At 39.0% G+C, this 18,802-nt stretch overlaps 1 protein-coding gene across 3 annotated transcripts in view; it reads left to right on the top strand.

Annotated features, from left to right (window-relative positions):
- Positions 1-18,802, top strand: part of CNTNAP5 (contactin associated protein family member 5) — an 811,538-nt gene that overhangs the window by 387,274 nt on the left and 405,462 nt on the right. For all 3 annotated transcript variants that reach the window (XM_086718348.1, XM_086718347.1, XM_086718349.1), the window contains one exon: positions 2,650-2,834. In XM_086718348.1, coding sequence (XP_086574474.1) covers positions 2,650-2,834 — 185 coding nt within the window. The remainder of the gene's footprint in view (positions 1-2,649; positions 2,835-18,802) is intronic.

Raw genomic sequence — 18,802 nt, 5'->3', positions numbered from 1 at the left:
TTATTTTAAAAATAAAGGGTGTGTGTGTGTGTGTGTGTGTGTGTGTGTGTTATGGGGAGAGAGAGAAAAAGAGCAAGATAGAGAGGGAGATGTTCTCGCTCTTTCTTATCTCATGACTGGTACCACTTTTCATGCATCTGCTCAAGAAAAAAAAAAAAAAAAACTAAACTAAAAGTCATCCCTAGGGAACTCTTCCTTTATTACTTCCCCCTCCAATATCCAAGGGAAAATATCCAAGTGAAGTTGCCACATGTTAGCTCCTTATTACACTTGGAAATGCATCCTTTATGCCTTCTCTTTTCCTAAGCCCCTGGGTCCCCCATCTGATTACTGCCAGTCTTACTTGCCTTCTGATCAAATTCTCATACAGCTGCCAAAATAATCTTTTTTATATAAGAGTAAGCAAACAACAACAAAAATTCCAAGACGCTCCTCTCTCACCCTCAATGTGATTTGAGTTCCTAATAAATTAATAAATTGCTTTCTTAGATGTAACTCTGAGTTAGTAATCTCTGATTTACTAATTGACCACATGCCCATTCCTTAAAGGTAAATGAAATGCATGGTTATGTCGCACACACTAGCACACTATTCCCAGATGATATAAGCCAGGCTGGTGTGGTCATGGCACACTGCTGCGTGGATTCCCCTACCACGTTCCCCTCTATCTCCTAGCCTTGGCACGTGCTTCTCCTGGCTGTGTGGGGGTGTTCCTTCTTCCAGCCAAATCTTAAACCTGTCACTGCTCCATTGGAGCTTCACAGCTGCCTAGCCTGCATTTGCTTGGCTCCTGGCACTAAATGCTATATACCGGCAGCATACTTTTTATCAATTTACTTATTGAGAGACTCCACATTAAGACTTTCAAGGAGGGAAATAAGCCTTTTAACTCTGTATCTCCTTTATCTCCTTTACATATCACATGCCACTATATATCACTATAGCCAGCACAGGTAGATATCAGTGCCTTTTTTCTTTTTAATGTTTATATATTTATTTTTGAGAAAGAGAGAAAGTGAGCACATGACATGTAAGGGAAGGGCAGAGAGAGAGAGAGGGAGAAAGAGAATCCTAAGCAGGCTCTGTGCCATTAGCACAAAACCCAATCCTGGGCTTGATCCCATGAACCATGAGATTATGATCTGAGCTGAAATCAAGAGTCAGATGCTTAATTCACTGAGCCACCCAAGTGCCCTGGTATCAGTGCCTTTTTATGGAAGGAAAGGAAGAAAGGGAGGGAGTAAGGAAGGGGAGAAGGAAGGAAGGAAGGAGAGAAAAAAAGAAGGAATGGAGAAGGTGAGGGGAGGAGGGAGAAAGAAAAAAATATCTTTTAATCGTTAGCATAATTTCACCAATGGCAAGAACTCACAACGTGGGATAATGAACAAATCAATGAAATAATGTCAGCTATGAATGCACCACCTATCATTTTTCAATTACAATAAATTTGATGCCCACCACCACCCCCATTTGAAGCAACCAAGTGTTATGAAGGAAGCAGTGCCTTGGGGCCATAATGAAGGTGGGAGTGAGCAGCCTACGGGGGAAATGGCAGCTCCTGCCCCCTTAATGCCACATTGTTGAGCATGCTGTTACAGCACTCTGGTAAAACATGACTTAGAAGAGAGGAGGAAGACATTCAGCTTTCAGTTTCTAAGGGGACCGAATAATAAAGCACTCAAAAACTTGAAAGTTTATATATAAGTCATAATTAATTGCATTTAACTGCTCATTTAGCTAAATCTGAGCTGTTCTAAGGAAAAAATGCTGTAATCTTTTGGACAAAAGGTACTGGCAGGAACTTCCATAAAAATTGGAGGAGGGACGTGGTGGGGGGCGAACAAGCCCAACTTGATGGAAAAATATACTTCTTCACCGGAATCTCTCATGGTCCCTCTCTCCTGAGGGCTGTCCAAGCTCCATTTCGGCTGAATCAATGCCTATGACCCATACTATCGTCAGAGTAAAAAGGCTCAGGTGGACCTGGATTTGAATGCTGGCTACATCTCTGGGTCATGGGTGCTTAACCTCACTGATCCTCAAGTTTCTTATTTGTGAAATTCAGATAATAATTTTCCCTAAGAGGATTAAAGATGAAGGGTATAAGCTTCCTACTTATGTGCTGTTTGTATAATATAGTAGGCACTTGAAAATGGCAGCGGACGTGATGATTTCCTCATCGTTGCCTTTGACCGCAGACTTAACCTAACTCAGTGTGCCCATTGCCTTCCCTTTACTTCTCCAGAATTCACTTTTCCTCCAAGGCATAACTCAAGATTCGTTTTCTTCATTCTAGAGTCGTTCAAACACAACGTATGTGCATTATCTCTAACTGTGATACCCTCTGTTTTCGATATGATTGATGACCATTAGGATATGGTTTATTTTATTATTTAATTGTTCACATTCTGCAAACGTGTCCTTTCATGTCTACAAGGGGATGTGTTTATCATCTGACCTAGATTTTGTTCTTTGAATCTGTGGGCATACCTTGTTATTTTCTTATAAGCACAGCACGGTCCTGGGCCTGTGGAGGGAGAATCATGGTTGACCGTTAGGATATAGAGCTGGCATTGCTTGCAGAATGTTCCCATACTCAAGACTGCCCTTGTGCACAGATGCCATCCCGTCTTCCTCTCTCCTTCACAGATGACAGCAAACCTCGGCTCAGTAGCAGCCCACCCTCGGCCACCCTTGGCAGTCTGCTGGATGACCAGCACTGGCACTCAGTCCTTATTGAGCGGGTTGGCAAGCAGGTGAACTTCACGGTGGACAAGCACACGCAGCATTTCCGCACCAAGGGTGAGGCCGATGCCCTAGACATCGACTATGAGGTGAGTTGACTCTCCCCGCAGGTCCCCAAGCCCCTTGCTCAGTATCAGTAAAAATTGGCCAACAGAAGAGCAATGGAGAGAATTGCTCAGGCAGCCTTCAGTGGAAGAGTCCAAGGAAGGCATCTGACCCATGGATGTGGGGTACATGCCTTGGCAGTAATGGGGCTTTAGCAAATTGTGTGCATTTTAAAATCAGGAAATCTCCTTGTTCACTTTTATAGATGTGTTCTGCTTGTAGCCTTCCTGGATCACTGTGTAGTCTCGTAGTTACACTCAGCTGGACTGTTTTCAAAAATCAATTTTGAGAATAGCTGGGGAGATACAGAAATTATACTAATACAATATTATTTGTCAGTAATACCTGGGTTTAAAAAAAGAAAGGTAAACAACATCCAAAGGAATCTGAAATCCACATGATATGCACTTGTTTTTAACCTTCATTCCTGTGCAAACTTTTGACAATACATGTGGACAGTTGGTTCTTTCTTGCTTTCTTATACAAGAGGCACCATGAAATGCACCAGACTTACAACACAAAGAAGATTGCACAAAATTCTGCAAACTGACAGCCAACAGTTATCTATCTTGGCTAGTAGTTCAGTTCAATAAGTATTGTGCCCCAGCTGTATACTGGACTTTGTTTTAAGCAAGCCATCAACATACAGAGATGGCTGAGACAGAGTTCCTGAGTTGGAGAAGCATACAGTCCAGTAGCAGACCCAGACCCAGAGATGAGCTGCTGTGGCATAAGGGAGTAAAACCTACTGGGGGGAGAAGTGAGGGGCATTGCAGGGATACTGGGAAGAGGGTATTTGCCTCAACCTAGGGAGACCTGGAAGGCATCCGGAAAGAGACACTTTTGAGTCTTGAAAGAAGAAGAGCACTAGCCTGATGACGAAGGTTAGAAAGGCAGGCCAGGCCAGGCATGAGATATCACAGTCCAGTATTTATCGGGTTTGAAACAATAGACAGGCAATGGTATGTTGGACCAGCTGATATTGACGCATGAGGGCCAACTGGTAGATTTTTCAGGAATTTTGTGAACTGGATGGCAAACACGGACTTTAAAAATTAAGTTAAATAAACTAATAATTCACTGAAGTATTTTTAAAAGTAATGCATTCATTAATTCCTAATTATTTTACTATGTTATATCAATTTATCCATCTATCCACCAACCTACCTACCTATGCATCTATCTATATGTACTCTTGAGGTTTTTTATATCTGTTGTATTTGTGTGGTAAAAATACTGTAAATTGGGTTTGCTACAGTACATCTCTTCCCAATTTCATATTCAGTGACATCCCTTTGGTAGTTTGAAATCCACCATGGTGAGTATATTTGTGCCAGGGATTTGGGCAAATGCTATAAATTAGGGCTTGGTTTATTGTTATGTAAATTGCCCAGACCAGGGATTTGTGAACTACAGCCTGTAGGTCAAGTCTGGCTTGAAGCCTGTTTTCCTGGAGCCTGTGAGTTAAGAATAAAATTTACATTTGTAAAGGGTTGTTAAAATTTATTTTAAAAATTAAATAAAAGCGTATGTGACAGAGACTGCATGTGATCACCGATAAATGAATTCAGTGAAAAATCAACAAAAGCATTCTATAAGAATCAATTGGTTACATGGCATTTACAATAAAGGTTATCGTATGTTATTTGCAAATTGTGTCTACATGTTACTATCAGTAAAATAATCTCATGCTTGTGTAGGCACACACGCACACACACACACACATAACATACATGTGTGTGAGCCACACCCTGAACAGCCAGATTTTAAACCTTTATGAACATGCCACGTGAGGCAGGGTATGTTAGAGATCAAACATAAGAATTTGGGAAGACGCAGATGATGATAAGCCATGTGACCTGTGTTAGCGAACTTAAACTATGGGGGCTAAGGGGCCTCTGAAGGACATTTTGCAGGATTGTGGCTAGTTTTATGTTTTAGACTAGTAATTCTGAATGTTTGTTTCAGGAGTCATCCCAATTAACATCCCTTGGGGATTTGTTAAAAATAAAATTACTCAGGTCTCACCCAGACCTGCTGATTAGAAACTCCAGAGGAAGGGCTCAAAAATCTGTTTTTAGAAATTGCCCAGGTGACTGTGATGTACGCTACCATTCGAAAACCACTGTTTTAATTTTTTTTAAGTTTATTTATTTATTCTGAGAGAGGGAGAAATGGGGGTGGGGGGGTGGGGGAGAGAATCCCAAGGAGGCTCTATCACATGAACTGCGAGCGCATGACCTGAGCTAAAACCAAGAGTTGGGCTCTTAACCAACTGAGCCACCCAAGTGCCCCAGAAAATCACTGTTTCAGAGAAGTTACACTCTAGCTTAGACTTGAAGGCAGGGGATTGTTGGACAGATGGTGGGGATACTCTGTTAAGAGACAATTTCTGTCACCAGTGGGGTACATGCTAGAACAGCAGAGGTGGATATGAATAATTGAAAAATTAGGATCTGACTTATTTTTTTTCAATCACCATCATGAGCTGTAAGAAGGACTTCATCTTTTGATCCTAACTTTAGCTTAGCATACTGTTGATGAGATATGCCATGCATTAAATTCAAAAGAGAATTTGTCCCTTCTTGACTCAGAAAGATAACAGATCTTTTTTTTTTTTTTTTTTTGAGTGGCTGATAACTGGAAATCTATGAATATCAATTATCTTTCTTTGCCAAATTTAAGTAATTGCAAAAAGAGAAAAGAAGAAAGAATACACACAATATTGGAAAATATATCATTCATGAACTTGAGGACAACAGAAAACATAAAATCATCTCTATGTCTTATCATTTCCCCAAATACTTTAATTCTCCTGGCCTGGGAGATGGTTCTAAAATTCTCCCAGTTGCCTGATTTAACATTTATTTTCAAGCCTATGTCCACCTGTCTCTCCTGTGTAGAGAATCTTTATCGGATCACAGCTGAGTAGCATTAAAGTGAATGTCAGCATTTGAGGGAAATGGAATCCAGTGATGTCATTCAATTTATGGAAGTGGAACAGATTTCTTCAGGAAATACCTAAATTTCATGTTGCCTGATAAAAAGTATTTCCTAGGAAAGAAATATCTTGGAGTGTTCCTTTGAAGTAAATTCTGCTTCAGAGAATTCAGGCCCCTGCTGGAGTGCCCAGCTGGCTTGCTCCAGCGACCATATAGGAAAACAGATTGACTGTAATGGCGACCTTAGACGTTGGCTATATGAGAACACGGGAGTTATGTGTTGGGAGAAGTCTCTGGAATGACTGGAGCTCTCCAGCTTTTGCAGATTCACCTTAAAGACTATGAGGGAGAAAAAGAGCACTAGAATAGGAGTCTTGTGGGTTTTTTAAAAATTTTTTAATGTTTATTTTTGAGAGAGAGAGAGAGAGAGAGATACAGAGCATTAGCAGGGGAGGTGCAGAGAGAGAGAAGACATAGAATCTGAAGCAGACTCCAGGCTCTGAGCTGTCAGCACAGAGACTGATGTGGGGCTCAAACTCACAGACTGTGTGATCATGACCTGAGCTGAAGTTGGACACTTAACTGACTGAGCCATCCAGACTCCCCAGGAGCCTTGTGTTCCAGTCACCACTTTGCCACTAATTGTGCAAACCCAGAAAATGAAAACTCTTAAGTTATCCAGAAGTAATATTAGCACCCTATTGGCAGGCAAAGAGATAAATAAAATATCTAAGTCTAACGTTTATTTTGTAACAGTATTATCTATTAATCAGGATCTAGGCTATTGATATTATTTCTGCCATGGGACCCTATGTGCACATATGAGCCCTGGATACCACCAGCCAGCAGGATAACTAAAATCAGCTCCTTGGGCTCCAGTGACCCATTGTCAGAGCACATCCTGCTGCTCTACAGTTATCCCCATTCAAATTTTATACCAAGGTTGAGTATATTATGAAAATCTATGTTCTTCTTAAAATTTTAGCATTAGGAGTTAATAATTGACAAGACAATATGCTAACTATGGTGGCCTTCCTTCCTTCACCTTAGACTACCTTGAGGATATCAACTAATGACATGATGTCTTTCCATGTGGCCCCGTGAAGACTTTTGTTTCACTAAGATGTATGAAGTTGTTTGTTTCTGCTCCTGGCTAGTGCTGAGATCTTCTGTCAAAAGAGAGAGAGAGAGAGAGAGAGAGAGAGAGAGAGAGAGAAGCAGAAAGTATATAGATTCTTGTTTCACTTTGGGAAACTTATGCCAGTTTACATCACTCAGCTTATATGATTTTCTCCAAATGCATGTGAGAAAGACTCTAACCATTCACTTCACTTCTGGCCTGGAACAGAAGAATTTTAGGAAAGAGATATTTTTAGGATCTTAGTAAGGGCCCGTTTCTCTGAGATTCTTACAATCCAATAATTATTTTCCTATCAAGAGTGCTCAGTGACCCTGTTTACATAGCTGTTTTACAAGCACCAGAACTATTAAAAACATAGTTTGGAATGTATGATTTGCATTGTATCATGGCATAAATACCAAAAAGGCATTTTACAAAATAAAAAATACATGTATTTAATAAGAATATTTAGTTAAAAAAACTAGATTGAACTAAACCCTCTAAGCAGTTAAAAGCACATATGTGTATGTGTGTATATATATATGTACGTATATATATATATATATATATATATACATATATATACATATATATATACATATATATACATATATATATACATATATATACATATATATACATATATATATACATATATATATATATCTTCAAGTGTAATTTTTATCAAAGTTTCAAAGAAAATAAGAGATAGCATTTTTAATCAAGAGTTGTGGGAGGTTCTTTTAAGTCTGACATAAATTTCAGACACCTGGAAATAGAATATATTAAAAATGTTGTCCGTATAAATGTTTTAAAAACTTCCCTATGACCTTCCATAAAAATACATATATAATGATATCACTCCCTCAATAACTTAGAAAGGTAGTTCAAAATTTAATTAATGGGTAAAAATCTCCCACAAATGATTTTTAATAAATAACTTAAAGAGAAATCAAGAACACGAATATGTAAAAAATTGCTCTCAAATATATGAAAAGATATTCAACAACACCCATTAATAAAAAGGAATGCAAATTCATGCTACAAGTGATATTTTTCCCTTATACGGCAGACACCAAAAACCTTATCATGTTGGCATGGGTATGGAGTAACCAGAGCTATTTCATACATTGTTAGTGGGATGGTAATTAATATTATATCAAAGAAAGAGCAATGTCTTCAAAATTAGAACTGTATGGTCTTCAACCCAACAGTTCTGTTTCTAGCAATGTATCCTACAGTCATAAGCAAATGTGTGCAATGGGACATATGTTAGGAGTTTTTATAGATTGGAAATTCCCCAGAAGTCCATCAAAACAGGGTTAATTAAGAATCGTGCTAAGCCCTGTAGGGAAACATCTCTGCCAGGGTGCCCTGGTGACCTCACACTATCTACGTGGTCCACACAACCAGAGCTTTGCACAACAGCTGATTTGAGGCTTGGCAGGATGCCTTATGCTCTTTCTGAAACACCAGAGGTTGGAGGCCTGCAATTAGCAGCTTCAAGGCCATTTCCCACTCACTGCACCTGCTCCATGGGAAGCTGTCATGACAGTTTCTTGTTGCCTCCTAGGTTCTGATAAGGCATGAGGCTTTCTGCCATGCACTCGCAGAATAGAGGTGCATCATCTAAAATTGGTGAGCTAAAGTCTAGAATAAGATCTGTAGCAATGAAGAACCGTGTAGCTTATATTGTGGTCATCTGACCCCTTTTTTATCACCTTTTTTTGGTGTGTGGGACAGGGACCATGGGGAACAGCAATGTTTGGACACTCTTGCCTTTGTTGACTCTGTAAGTTACAAACCATCTGAATCTACAAGTGGCTCCTTTGCCTTTACAGTGGGTCAGTCAGGTCTTGGTCTTGGGCTTGCCTTGTTTTGTGTGTGTGTGTTTGACAAAGCTGTACAGAAGCATTATGCAGCCATTAAAAAGAATGAGGCAACCCTATATATTCTGATGGGAACCATCAACAATATGATTAGTTTTTTTTATGTAATTTTATTTATTTTTTAATGTTTATTTATTTTTGAGAGAGAGACAGAGTGTGAGCAGGGGAGGGGCAGAGGGAGAGGGAGACACAGAATCTGAAGCAGGATACAGGCTCTGAGCTGTCAGTATAGAGCCCGATGTGGGGCTTGAACTCAGGAGTCACGAGTCATGACCTGAGCCGAAGTCAGATGCCCCAAAATAATTTGTTAAAAGAAGAGAAAAATCATTGTGGACTGCAGTGTAAACAGTATCTGTGTTTAAAATTAGAAAGAAAATATGGACTTGACAGCAGACTTCATATAGACAGAAACCACTGGGAGAGACTAAGGAGACGGACAAGATGGAAATTAAGAGAATGGGGTCAATGAAGATGGAAACCTTACTTTTCCCCGCCTACTTTAAAAAAACGCTTTGAATTTTGTACTACATGCGGAAGTATTTTAAGGAGAAACTGAGATGATAGAAAGAATATATGACTTAAAAGGTTTCTTTTGCTACTAAACTTACAACCTCTGATTTATGTTTATTAATAATTTTTAAAGCAATTACCACTTCAGAATATGTTATTAAATTTACTTATTTTAAAGGTTTATTTAAAATTTTTTTAAAGCTTATTTATTTTTGAGACAGAGAGAGACAGAGCATGAACGGGGGAGGGTCAGAGAGAGGGAGACAGAGAATCTGAAGCAGGCTCCAGGCTCCAAGGTGTCAGCACAGAGCCCAACGCGGGGCTCAAACTCACGGACTGTGACATCATGACCTGAGCCAAAGTCGGATGCTTAGCCAACTGAGCCACCCAGGCGCCCCTTAAAGGTTTATTTTTAAAGTTTGTTTATTTATTTTGAGGGAGAGAGAGGGAGCACATGCATGAGGGGTGGGAACAGAGAGAGAGGGAGAGAGAGAATCCCAAGAAAACTCCACACTGCTAGTGCAGAGCTTGATGTGATGCAGGGCTTGATCTCACACATGGTGAGATCATGACCTGAGCCAAAACCAAGAGTTAGACGCTAAACCAACTGAGCCACCCAGGAGCCCCTAAATTTACTTATTTTAAATTGTCTCTCAACATCCCTGTCCTAGTTGTAGAATTCAAGCTTATCATAAAAGTTGACTTTTTTTTTTACTTTCATTTATTTATTTTTAATTTTTTTTTAACATTTATTTATTATTGAAATACAGAGAGAGTCAGAGCGTTAGCAGGGGAGGGGCAGAGGGAGAGGGAGACACAGAATCTGAAGCAGGCTCCAGGCTCTGAGCTGTCAGCACAGAGCCCAACACGGGGCTCGAACTCACAAACCGCAAGATCATGACCTGAGCCGAAGTCAGACGCTTAACTGACTGAGCCACCGAAGCGCCCCTCATTTATTTTTATAGAAATGTGCCTGGTACATAATATACACTCAATAAATATGGGCTGACTAAATGAAGGAAGCTTCCTTCTGTAATTATAAAAGGTAATATTTCCTGCCCAACTTTTGTTCTGGTGAGAAGTTCCTTCTAGGTCTGCCATGTTTGAAGGCCACCACCCTTGCTTTAGCTTGACATTGCCTGAAGGACACTTCTTTTAGAACTCAGGCATGATTTGGGGCGCCTGGGTGGCTCAGTCGGTTAAGCGGCCAACTTCGGCTCAGGTCATGATTTCGCGGTCCGTGTGTTCGAGGCCCGCGTCCGGCTCTGGGCTGACAGCTCAGAGCCTGGAGCCTGCTTCGGATTCTGTGTCTCCCTCTCTCTGACCCTCCCCCGTTCATGCTCTGTCTCTCCTTGTCTCAAAAATAAATAAACGTTAATAAAAAAATTTAAAAAAAAAGAACTCGGGCATGATTCAAGGACTGGCCAGAAATAATGCAACTACTTATTTAGTGATCAGAATAACCACGGATCACCAAGGAAACGGTTTTCCAGATCACATGGCGGTGTAATCGATCCTTTTCTTTCTTTGGAAACTCAGTTGCAAGGCTAAAGTAGAGGGCCTATGTGGAAAAAAATAAATGAAAGAAAATAAGGAAAAAGATAATGAGTAAATGCAAAGTGGAAATAAAGAGGAGGAAAGTGGGAGGAATAAAAAAAAAGAAAAGAAATACTATTTTGTGTGGTATTTTGTGATTTTGTTTTACCCCTAAAGCAGCCTTGTGAGGGAAATTATTATGGCTTATATCACAAACGTAAAACCAAGACAAGAGAGATGGATAACCCACCCACCCCATCCCTATCCCCCAATAACCACTGTGTAACAGAAATAAGACTTGAGCTCAGATCTGTGTAACTGTTCAACTGGAGACCCTTCTAATGACCAGACATTCTCCCAAGGATGGATGATGATCCCTCAATATATGAGCGCAGCCTCTCGTCCTTATCCTGGCCTCTGCATGTGTACAAGACTTGAAGCCACAATAATTGCTTCCATTTTTCTTTCTACTTTAAAATTTGAGATTGTTGTGATTCGTGAACTTGATAATTTTATGTTTCCCCACATTTTATAATAGCAAACTGGAATATAAAAACTTCTCTTCTCTTCCATGTATATTAAAAGTGAACTAATTGTGTTGAACATGGTGGAGGGAGTATTTCAATACTAGCATTAAAAAAAAAAACTCACAAAAATCTTTGTTTTCATTGACATGAGCTAAAAGAACAAATGAAAAATTCCTTCCTATTTTATTTTAACTGCTATTGGGGTGGGGGATGTAACAGGTTTCAGTTATCTGATAAGACGTCTTGAGCCTGGCTGAATTATTATAACCATCGATAAAATATTATAGAATTAGCCATGCCACAGTTGAATATGTGTATAGCCCAAAAGAAGAGTACTAATGGAGGTCCACATACCATGAGTTTACATATTTAAAGGGTTACAAATAAGCTAACAAGCTGTTGAATAAAATATGTTCTAGTCTCCTGCTTTGATGAATGTAACTTACCTGGTACATCCCATATGTTCAAGCCCTGTCTACAGTGGAAACAGTTGCCCCTTGGCCACTGCTCAGGCCTATGCATCCATGGTCCATCCTCAGGATGGCAGATGAGGAGAGAACCATTCAGGCCCACAAGGCACTTTCAGAACTGTTTTGGCAGGAAGCTCTGGGTTGCTGTGTAAGGAGATTGTGTTTTATAAGGGTGGTAGCAGTTTTCCATAGTTGTTTCCCCTTGGCTCCCCCATGAGGCAGGAATGGTCAAGTGGGGCCCACCTGGGTTCTGGCTCCACAGCAGGAGCCCGTTTTGCCTGGGTGTATGGGGGATACTGCAGTTAGGATTTTTAATGAGCTCCTTGTTTGAATGCAGAAACATACATGATTTAACCCACTGTCCAAAACCTAAGGTAAAAATATTGTTAAGTTCACTCAGACAGAACAAGTTATAAATATGTGTTGAACCAATTGGGCTGTGTCAGCACCTGACGTCTATGAGTCTGTAAAAAGATGCTTATTTAGAGACAGGAACCATAGGCTAGCAATTGACAAAAGTCGGGCCAAGAGCAACACTAAAGATACTACTGGAAAATAAATAAATAAGTAAAGGTGGCTGGAATCTAGCCGCCGGTGCAAAACATGCTTATAGATTGAGGACATAGGGTTGCTCCAGCAGAGGAAATAGGGAGAACTGATTTATGCTGTTGAGGAAACTGATGGTTTCTGCTGCAATAATTGTACATCACCTCTTCTTTTCTCCCCCTCAGGGAGACTGCAGACATCCTACCAACAGTGTATATAACACAGTTGCCCAGGATTAAGGAGGTCCAGAGGGTATGAGACTTTCAGTTTTAAAAATGGGAAAGTTTCTGGAAAACCAGGGCAAGATGTTGACCTGAACCTGGGGCCTGATTTACTAGGAGGGCCACTCTATGGAACCAGCAGTAGCAAAAGCGATAGGGGAGGTAGTGTGTGCAGTGCATAAGAGATGGGGTTCTGGATCAAAGCGCTTGACATTCCAACTCCACCTCTTGGCTGTAAGGCCTCAGTCAAGATGCTAAAGCTCTGTGTGCCATCATTTTCTTCATCATTAGTCTGGAGCAGAGAACAATACCCAACTCAAAAGTCAGAAGTAAAATAATGTAAGTAAACTCTAAGCCTAGTGCCCAATGTGCAAAATGAATCAATGCATGCCACTGTTGGTATTATTAGAACAAAAACTTATCCAAGAGAGAGTTCTGAGGCCAAATCCAACTGACACATACAGAGCAAAGTTGGGCTTGGGTTCAAAGGCAAAGCCAGAGCAAGGTAAATGTGGACCTGGAGTGTTAGGCAGGAGGCACAGGCACAAACAAGGCACTTTGTATGACGAGGGGGACTGGTGAAATCAAGGCTTCCTTGTACTCAATGCAAGTCTGTGTCTGGGTCAGAGATTACTCGCTTTCTGTCCCCAGCAACACAGACATAGGGCATTTCTTGTGCAGAAATGAGGGGACACTGGGAATTTATAAAAGACTAGATTATGGAAACAATAAAGAAGAGGTAATTCTTGATGAACATGTAACCTTTTATATCCTCTCATTTGTGACCCTAAAGTAGTGACAAAAATAAGACATCATATATACAGTATGCCTTTTAAAGAGATCAAACATTCCAGAAAAGTTACAAACTGAGTCATCAATCAAGTCACATAGTAGAGAAAAAGCCCTAAGATGGTGACCTTGGGAAAGATTTTGGGCTGCTATTATCTCATGTGGCCAGTTTGGTATTTTTCTTTTTTTAACTATTTAAATTCAGGCTACTGTTTAAAAATCAAAAGATTTCATGGGAAAATTGGCGTTTTTGGACTCATTTCAAATGGCAGAAACTCATAACCTTTGAGAACATTCCAAAAGTCAGTGATGGGCTCTTCCTGCATAAGTGCCACGGACTCTACCCATGGTTCACCAAGCACCAAGCCAGTAGCCATCAACTCGACCCATGGTTCACCAAGCACCAAACCAGTGCAAGTTGTAATGGTTGAAAATGAAGACAGCTGTTTGAATCTATTTTCATCCACTCTCTGTTAAAAAGTGGACTATCAGAGCAAAAGTGAGACAAACATTCACAAACTGGAAACTTCAAAAGTACCAGAAATCTCAGTCTGACAGAAAAAGGAATCTTCCAAGCAGGAAGACTCTCAAATTTAAACTGGGCCAGGGAAAAAGCCAATAAAGAGGAGTTAACTCAATGCCATAGAAGTAACATCAAAGATTTAAAAAGAGAAGCAAACCGCAGACAAACAAGAGGAATGAGATCAAAGGAAGAGAGAGTGGCAGATTCTGGACCTCATACATTTAACATCAAAGCAGGTTTTCTTCTGGGACTCATCCAGTTGAAGCCCACCTGTGACACCAGCAAGCCCATCAGGTTACCAGATGGACTGTGTTGCCCAAGACACTGAGACTATGAGTGGAACTTTACAATCGAACCCCCAGTTTTGTTGCCCAGTAAGATCAATGAAAGGCACACTATGCAATTTGGCAGAAACAAACAAACAAGAAAAGTAAGCAAAGAAAGGGGCTAGATTGACCAAAGCAAAAGAACAATCATAAGGCAAAATCAGTTTTTAAAGTAAATTGCTAGTGTTCTTTTTTTGAAGCAATTCAACAAATATTTGTTGGATTTATTAGGTTTGAATCCTATCTCTTGCATTAAATATTCAAAAATGAGTGAGATATTGTCTGTGTCCTTGAGAAATGTTTTTAGAGAGATGATTCCAAAACATTCAGCTAATATTTATTCAGCATCCATTATATATCAGGCATCATTTCAAGTGCTTGGAATATTGGAAGATGTCAGAGAAAAAACAAAGACACTACCCTCATAATGCTTGCATTTTATCAGGAGAATCAAACCATAAGCAGTAAATATAACAAGTAAATTACATAGTGAGTAAGATGACACATGCAAAAATATATCTAGGTAATAGATTGGAAGTTCAAAGACAGACAGAAACAGGTTACAGTTTTGAATATGTTGTTCAGGGTGGGCATCACTGAGATGGTGTTAATTGAACAAATATTTTTTAAAAATGTGATTTTGTCAAAGGCTATTTGGAAAGAACTGGTTCAGGGTATCTTGTCCCCTTACACTGTAACAATTATATAGCATTATGAGCCCATGAACTAATAGAAGCTGGTTTCCAGCTCTGCGATCCATATACTGAAGACCTTTGGGCAACATCATACAGATGATGCTCTCTTAAATATAATCTCTGTTCAGTATCATCAATATTTGCCCCAAGGTGGAATATGCCAGAGTCTGAATGGACAGGAAGGATCATATCATAAGAATCCTGCACAATGAAATTAGTGAATGAAGAGGTTCATAGCGTACAGCAAGGTTTGGCTTGAAAGCAAAGATTAATTTAAGGAGACTCATTAAAGTTTAAAGGAAATATATGGGCAATTGTAAACATAATAATGATATGTGGGGCAATAAAAATAATAGTTTGTACAACACATATATTTAAGGAACTGAAAAAAATTAGAATAGAAATTCCGGAAATCAAAAAAAGAAATAAATCAAAAACAATACTTTTTAGAATGATGACTGAATTTAAAAATGTAGAACATGACCCTGAGAAGATATCCTCCCTACCTGTAGAACAAGTGATAACAGATTTTTAATTACTATTCTTATAATACTATATAATTACTAGTCTTCCTAATTTGAAAACAAATGAAAATAGTCAGTGACCATAAAATTCTAGCAAGACATATCTCTCTTTTTCTTTTTCCACTCAATATAAATGGAAAACTAGAACTGACCAATAAGCCTTTTTAAAGGAGAACACAATGTATTTAGTACCAGTGTTCTGAAAATCTAAAAACCAGAAGGAGCTTCTATAGGATGTTGGGGGAAAGTTAGTCTGTTTATTAATTCAAAACAAAAGTCACTCTCTTGAATTGCTATTGAATAAAATATCAATATAGATTATCACAACCTTTAGACTGAAAAATATTAAAGGAGTTACTGTCCATATAGATTTCATTCAGAAATTGTTGAATCTAATGCCACAAAATGACAGTTTGGAAGAACTTCTTAACTGAGAAGTTTCTTCAGTATGAACGACACTGATAACAGTAAGCATTTATGCCAGGATCTGTTCTTAATTCTCACAACACCCAGTCACATTAAGTTGTTTATGTGACAGAAGTATCATCATTACCCTCATTTCATTTTGTATATGAGGATCATGAATCAAATAGAAGTTATGTCTTTTTCCCAAGGTCCCACAGAAAGTACGAAACAGATATGGGCTTGAATCCAGCCAGAGAAGTTCCTGAAGCAGTGCCTTTAAACGCTTGGCTGTGAAAAGGGAGATGAACACTGATATAATTTATAAATTTATGCAATTTCCTGACAAATTGCTACATAATACCTTAAAAAGGAATTTCAAACTGGAAAAAGTAGGAAGACTGATTAATAATAATCATTATTATAGTTTAAGTAAACAAAATTAGAGCAAGTTGGGGCTGAAGAAAAAACACAAAACAAAACAATCTGTGCTTCATAGAAAGTAATCCAGGGCACCTGCATTGCTCAGTTGGCTAAGTTTCCGATTCTTGGTTGCAGCTCCAGTCATGATCTCAAGGTTTTGGGGGTTCTTCCATCAACTGATGAATGGATAAAGAAATTGTGGTTTATATACACAATGGAATACTACTTGGCAATGAGAAAGAATGAAATATGGCCCTTTCTAGCAACGTGGATGGAACTGGAGAGTGTTATGCTAAGTGAAATAAGCCATACAGAGAAAGACAGATACCATATGTTTTCAATCTTATGTGGATTCTGAGAAACTTAACAGAAACCCATGGGGGAGGGGAAGGGGAAAAAAAAAAAAAAAAGAGGTTAGAGTAGGAGAGAGCCAAACCATAAGAGACTTTTAAAAACTGAGAATAAACTGAGGGTTGATTGGGGGTGGGAGGGCGGGGAGGGTGGGTGATGGACATTGAGGAGGGCACCTGTTGGGATGAGCACTGGGTGTTGTATGGAAACCAATTGGACAATACATTTCACATTAAAAAAAAAATGGTTCTGTGGGTTCACGCCCCCTATTGGGCTCTGTTCTGGTGATGTGGAGCTTGCTTGGGATTCTCTCTCTCCTTCTCTCTGTCCCTCCCCCACTTGCACTGTCTGTCTCTCTCGAAACAAATAAACTTAGAAAAGTTAAAAATTAATAAAAAGAAACTGATTCAAAGCCATTGTTTGAGAAGCTAGGTGATCTTAGTGACTGTCTTCCAAGTCAGCTTCATAAAACAGTAACCACTGCAGAGTCTATATAGCAAAAATGTGTAAGAGACAATAAAAAAAATAAGAAACAAAATAGAATAAAGCAACGTAGATAATATTTATAATTACAGCAATAAATTTAAAAATTATCTACAATTCCACAGGGGGTAAGTAGTCTCATACTGCTTTAATAAACAAACACCATACATATGTGGTTTACAAGAAACACACTTATTGTAGAAATAAAAGTGTTTTTTTGTTTTTTTTTTATAAAAATTTGGAATCGGGGACAAAGATACACCACATAAATTTATAGAAAAAGCAGGGTTGGAAAAAATAATACCACTGAAAGTAAAAATTAACATCAGAAGATAAAGGCTGTCATAAAATAATAATCATTATGGTCCTTATTTAAAAACACCTATACTGGGGTGCCTGAGTGGCTCATTCTGTTGAGTGTCCAAGTGTTGATTTCATCTCAGGTCATGACCCTGTGGTTTGTGGGTTCAAACCTCATGTCAAGCTCTGCACTGACAGGGTGAAGGCTGTTTGGGATTCTCTCTTTCTCTCTCTCTACCCTTCCCCCGTTTATTGTCTCTCTCTCTCTCTCTCTCTCTCTCTCTCTCTCTCTCTCTCTCTAATAAATAAATAAGCAAACATTAAAAAATACCCACTTATGCTAGGCAGATGTATGTATCAAGTAAAATATCAAATACAAAACTTTAAAAAAAACTATCTGTTCCTACTATTTAGATATTTGTTAACACGACCCTTACATGAGCTGCCCATGTGGCAGTTCCAGGATAGATGCCCAAGAGCCAGATTACAGGAAGTGATCATTAGTTTTCCAGTTCTGCTGCCAGATGAATGAACTAATGGGCAGCATTAAAGGAGAAAAGTCAGTGTTGTGAACTTGGGTGACAGTCAATCAGATGCCAGCTGAAGTAAGCAGAATAGTTTGAGAATGATCAATATTCATTTTTTGCAAATAATAGTCAAATAATTTGGCCATCTCAGGTCATGAAGAAGAGTGAACTTAGTGTGAATGGCTTGATGGACAGAAACATTGTCCAGAATAATATTTTAATTTTTATTCTCACAGTTTTGGTAAACCAGATAAAAATATGAATGTAAATGATCTGAGGAACAGAATTATTAATGCAGAATTAATAAACACATACCAAGTACAGCCTACAAGGGTTTATGAAGTATTTATATAAAATCAATACTATATGTGTAGGAAGGAATCAATATATGAAGCAAATTTTTCCATTCTAACTTACAACAAACAATAATTCAATAGTATAATTATAATCCCAAATTTTCAGCTACCTGAAAAATTTGAAAATATAAGAGGTCAAAAAATGTACACTGACACTCAAATGTGCAGAAACATCGTTTTGTTTCTTCTCCCCAACTGAATTTGACATGCTTATCAGCCCCTGCTTCCCTTGATGGCAGAAAAATCCAACCCGGTTGATAAATGATAACTAGTTAATGCCTGCTTAAGACTTAGTGCACTGTGTAAGTATTGGGTTATATTGATGTTTTCTTTCTTTTTTTTTTAATTTTTTTATTTTTTTTTCAACGTTTATTTATTTTTGGGACAGGGAAAGACAGAGCATGAACGGGGGAGGGGCAGAGAGAGAGGGAGACACAGAATCGGAAACAGGCTCCAGGCTCTGAGCCATCAGCCGAGAGCCTGACGCGGGGC

The sequence above is a fragment of the Puma concolor genome, chromosome C1, assembly GCF_028749965.1.
Source record: "Puma concolor isolate L17-30 chromosome C1, mPumCon1.1.hap2, whole genome shotgun sequence".
Classification (NCBI taxonomy): domain Eukaryota; kingdom Metazoa; phylum Chordata; class Mammalia; order Carnivora; family Felidae; genus Puma; species Puma concolor.
This window is presented reverse-complemented; position numbering and strand designations above follow the sequence as displayed.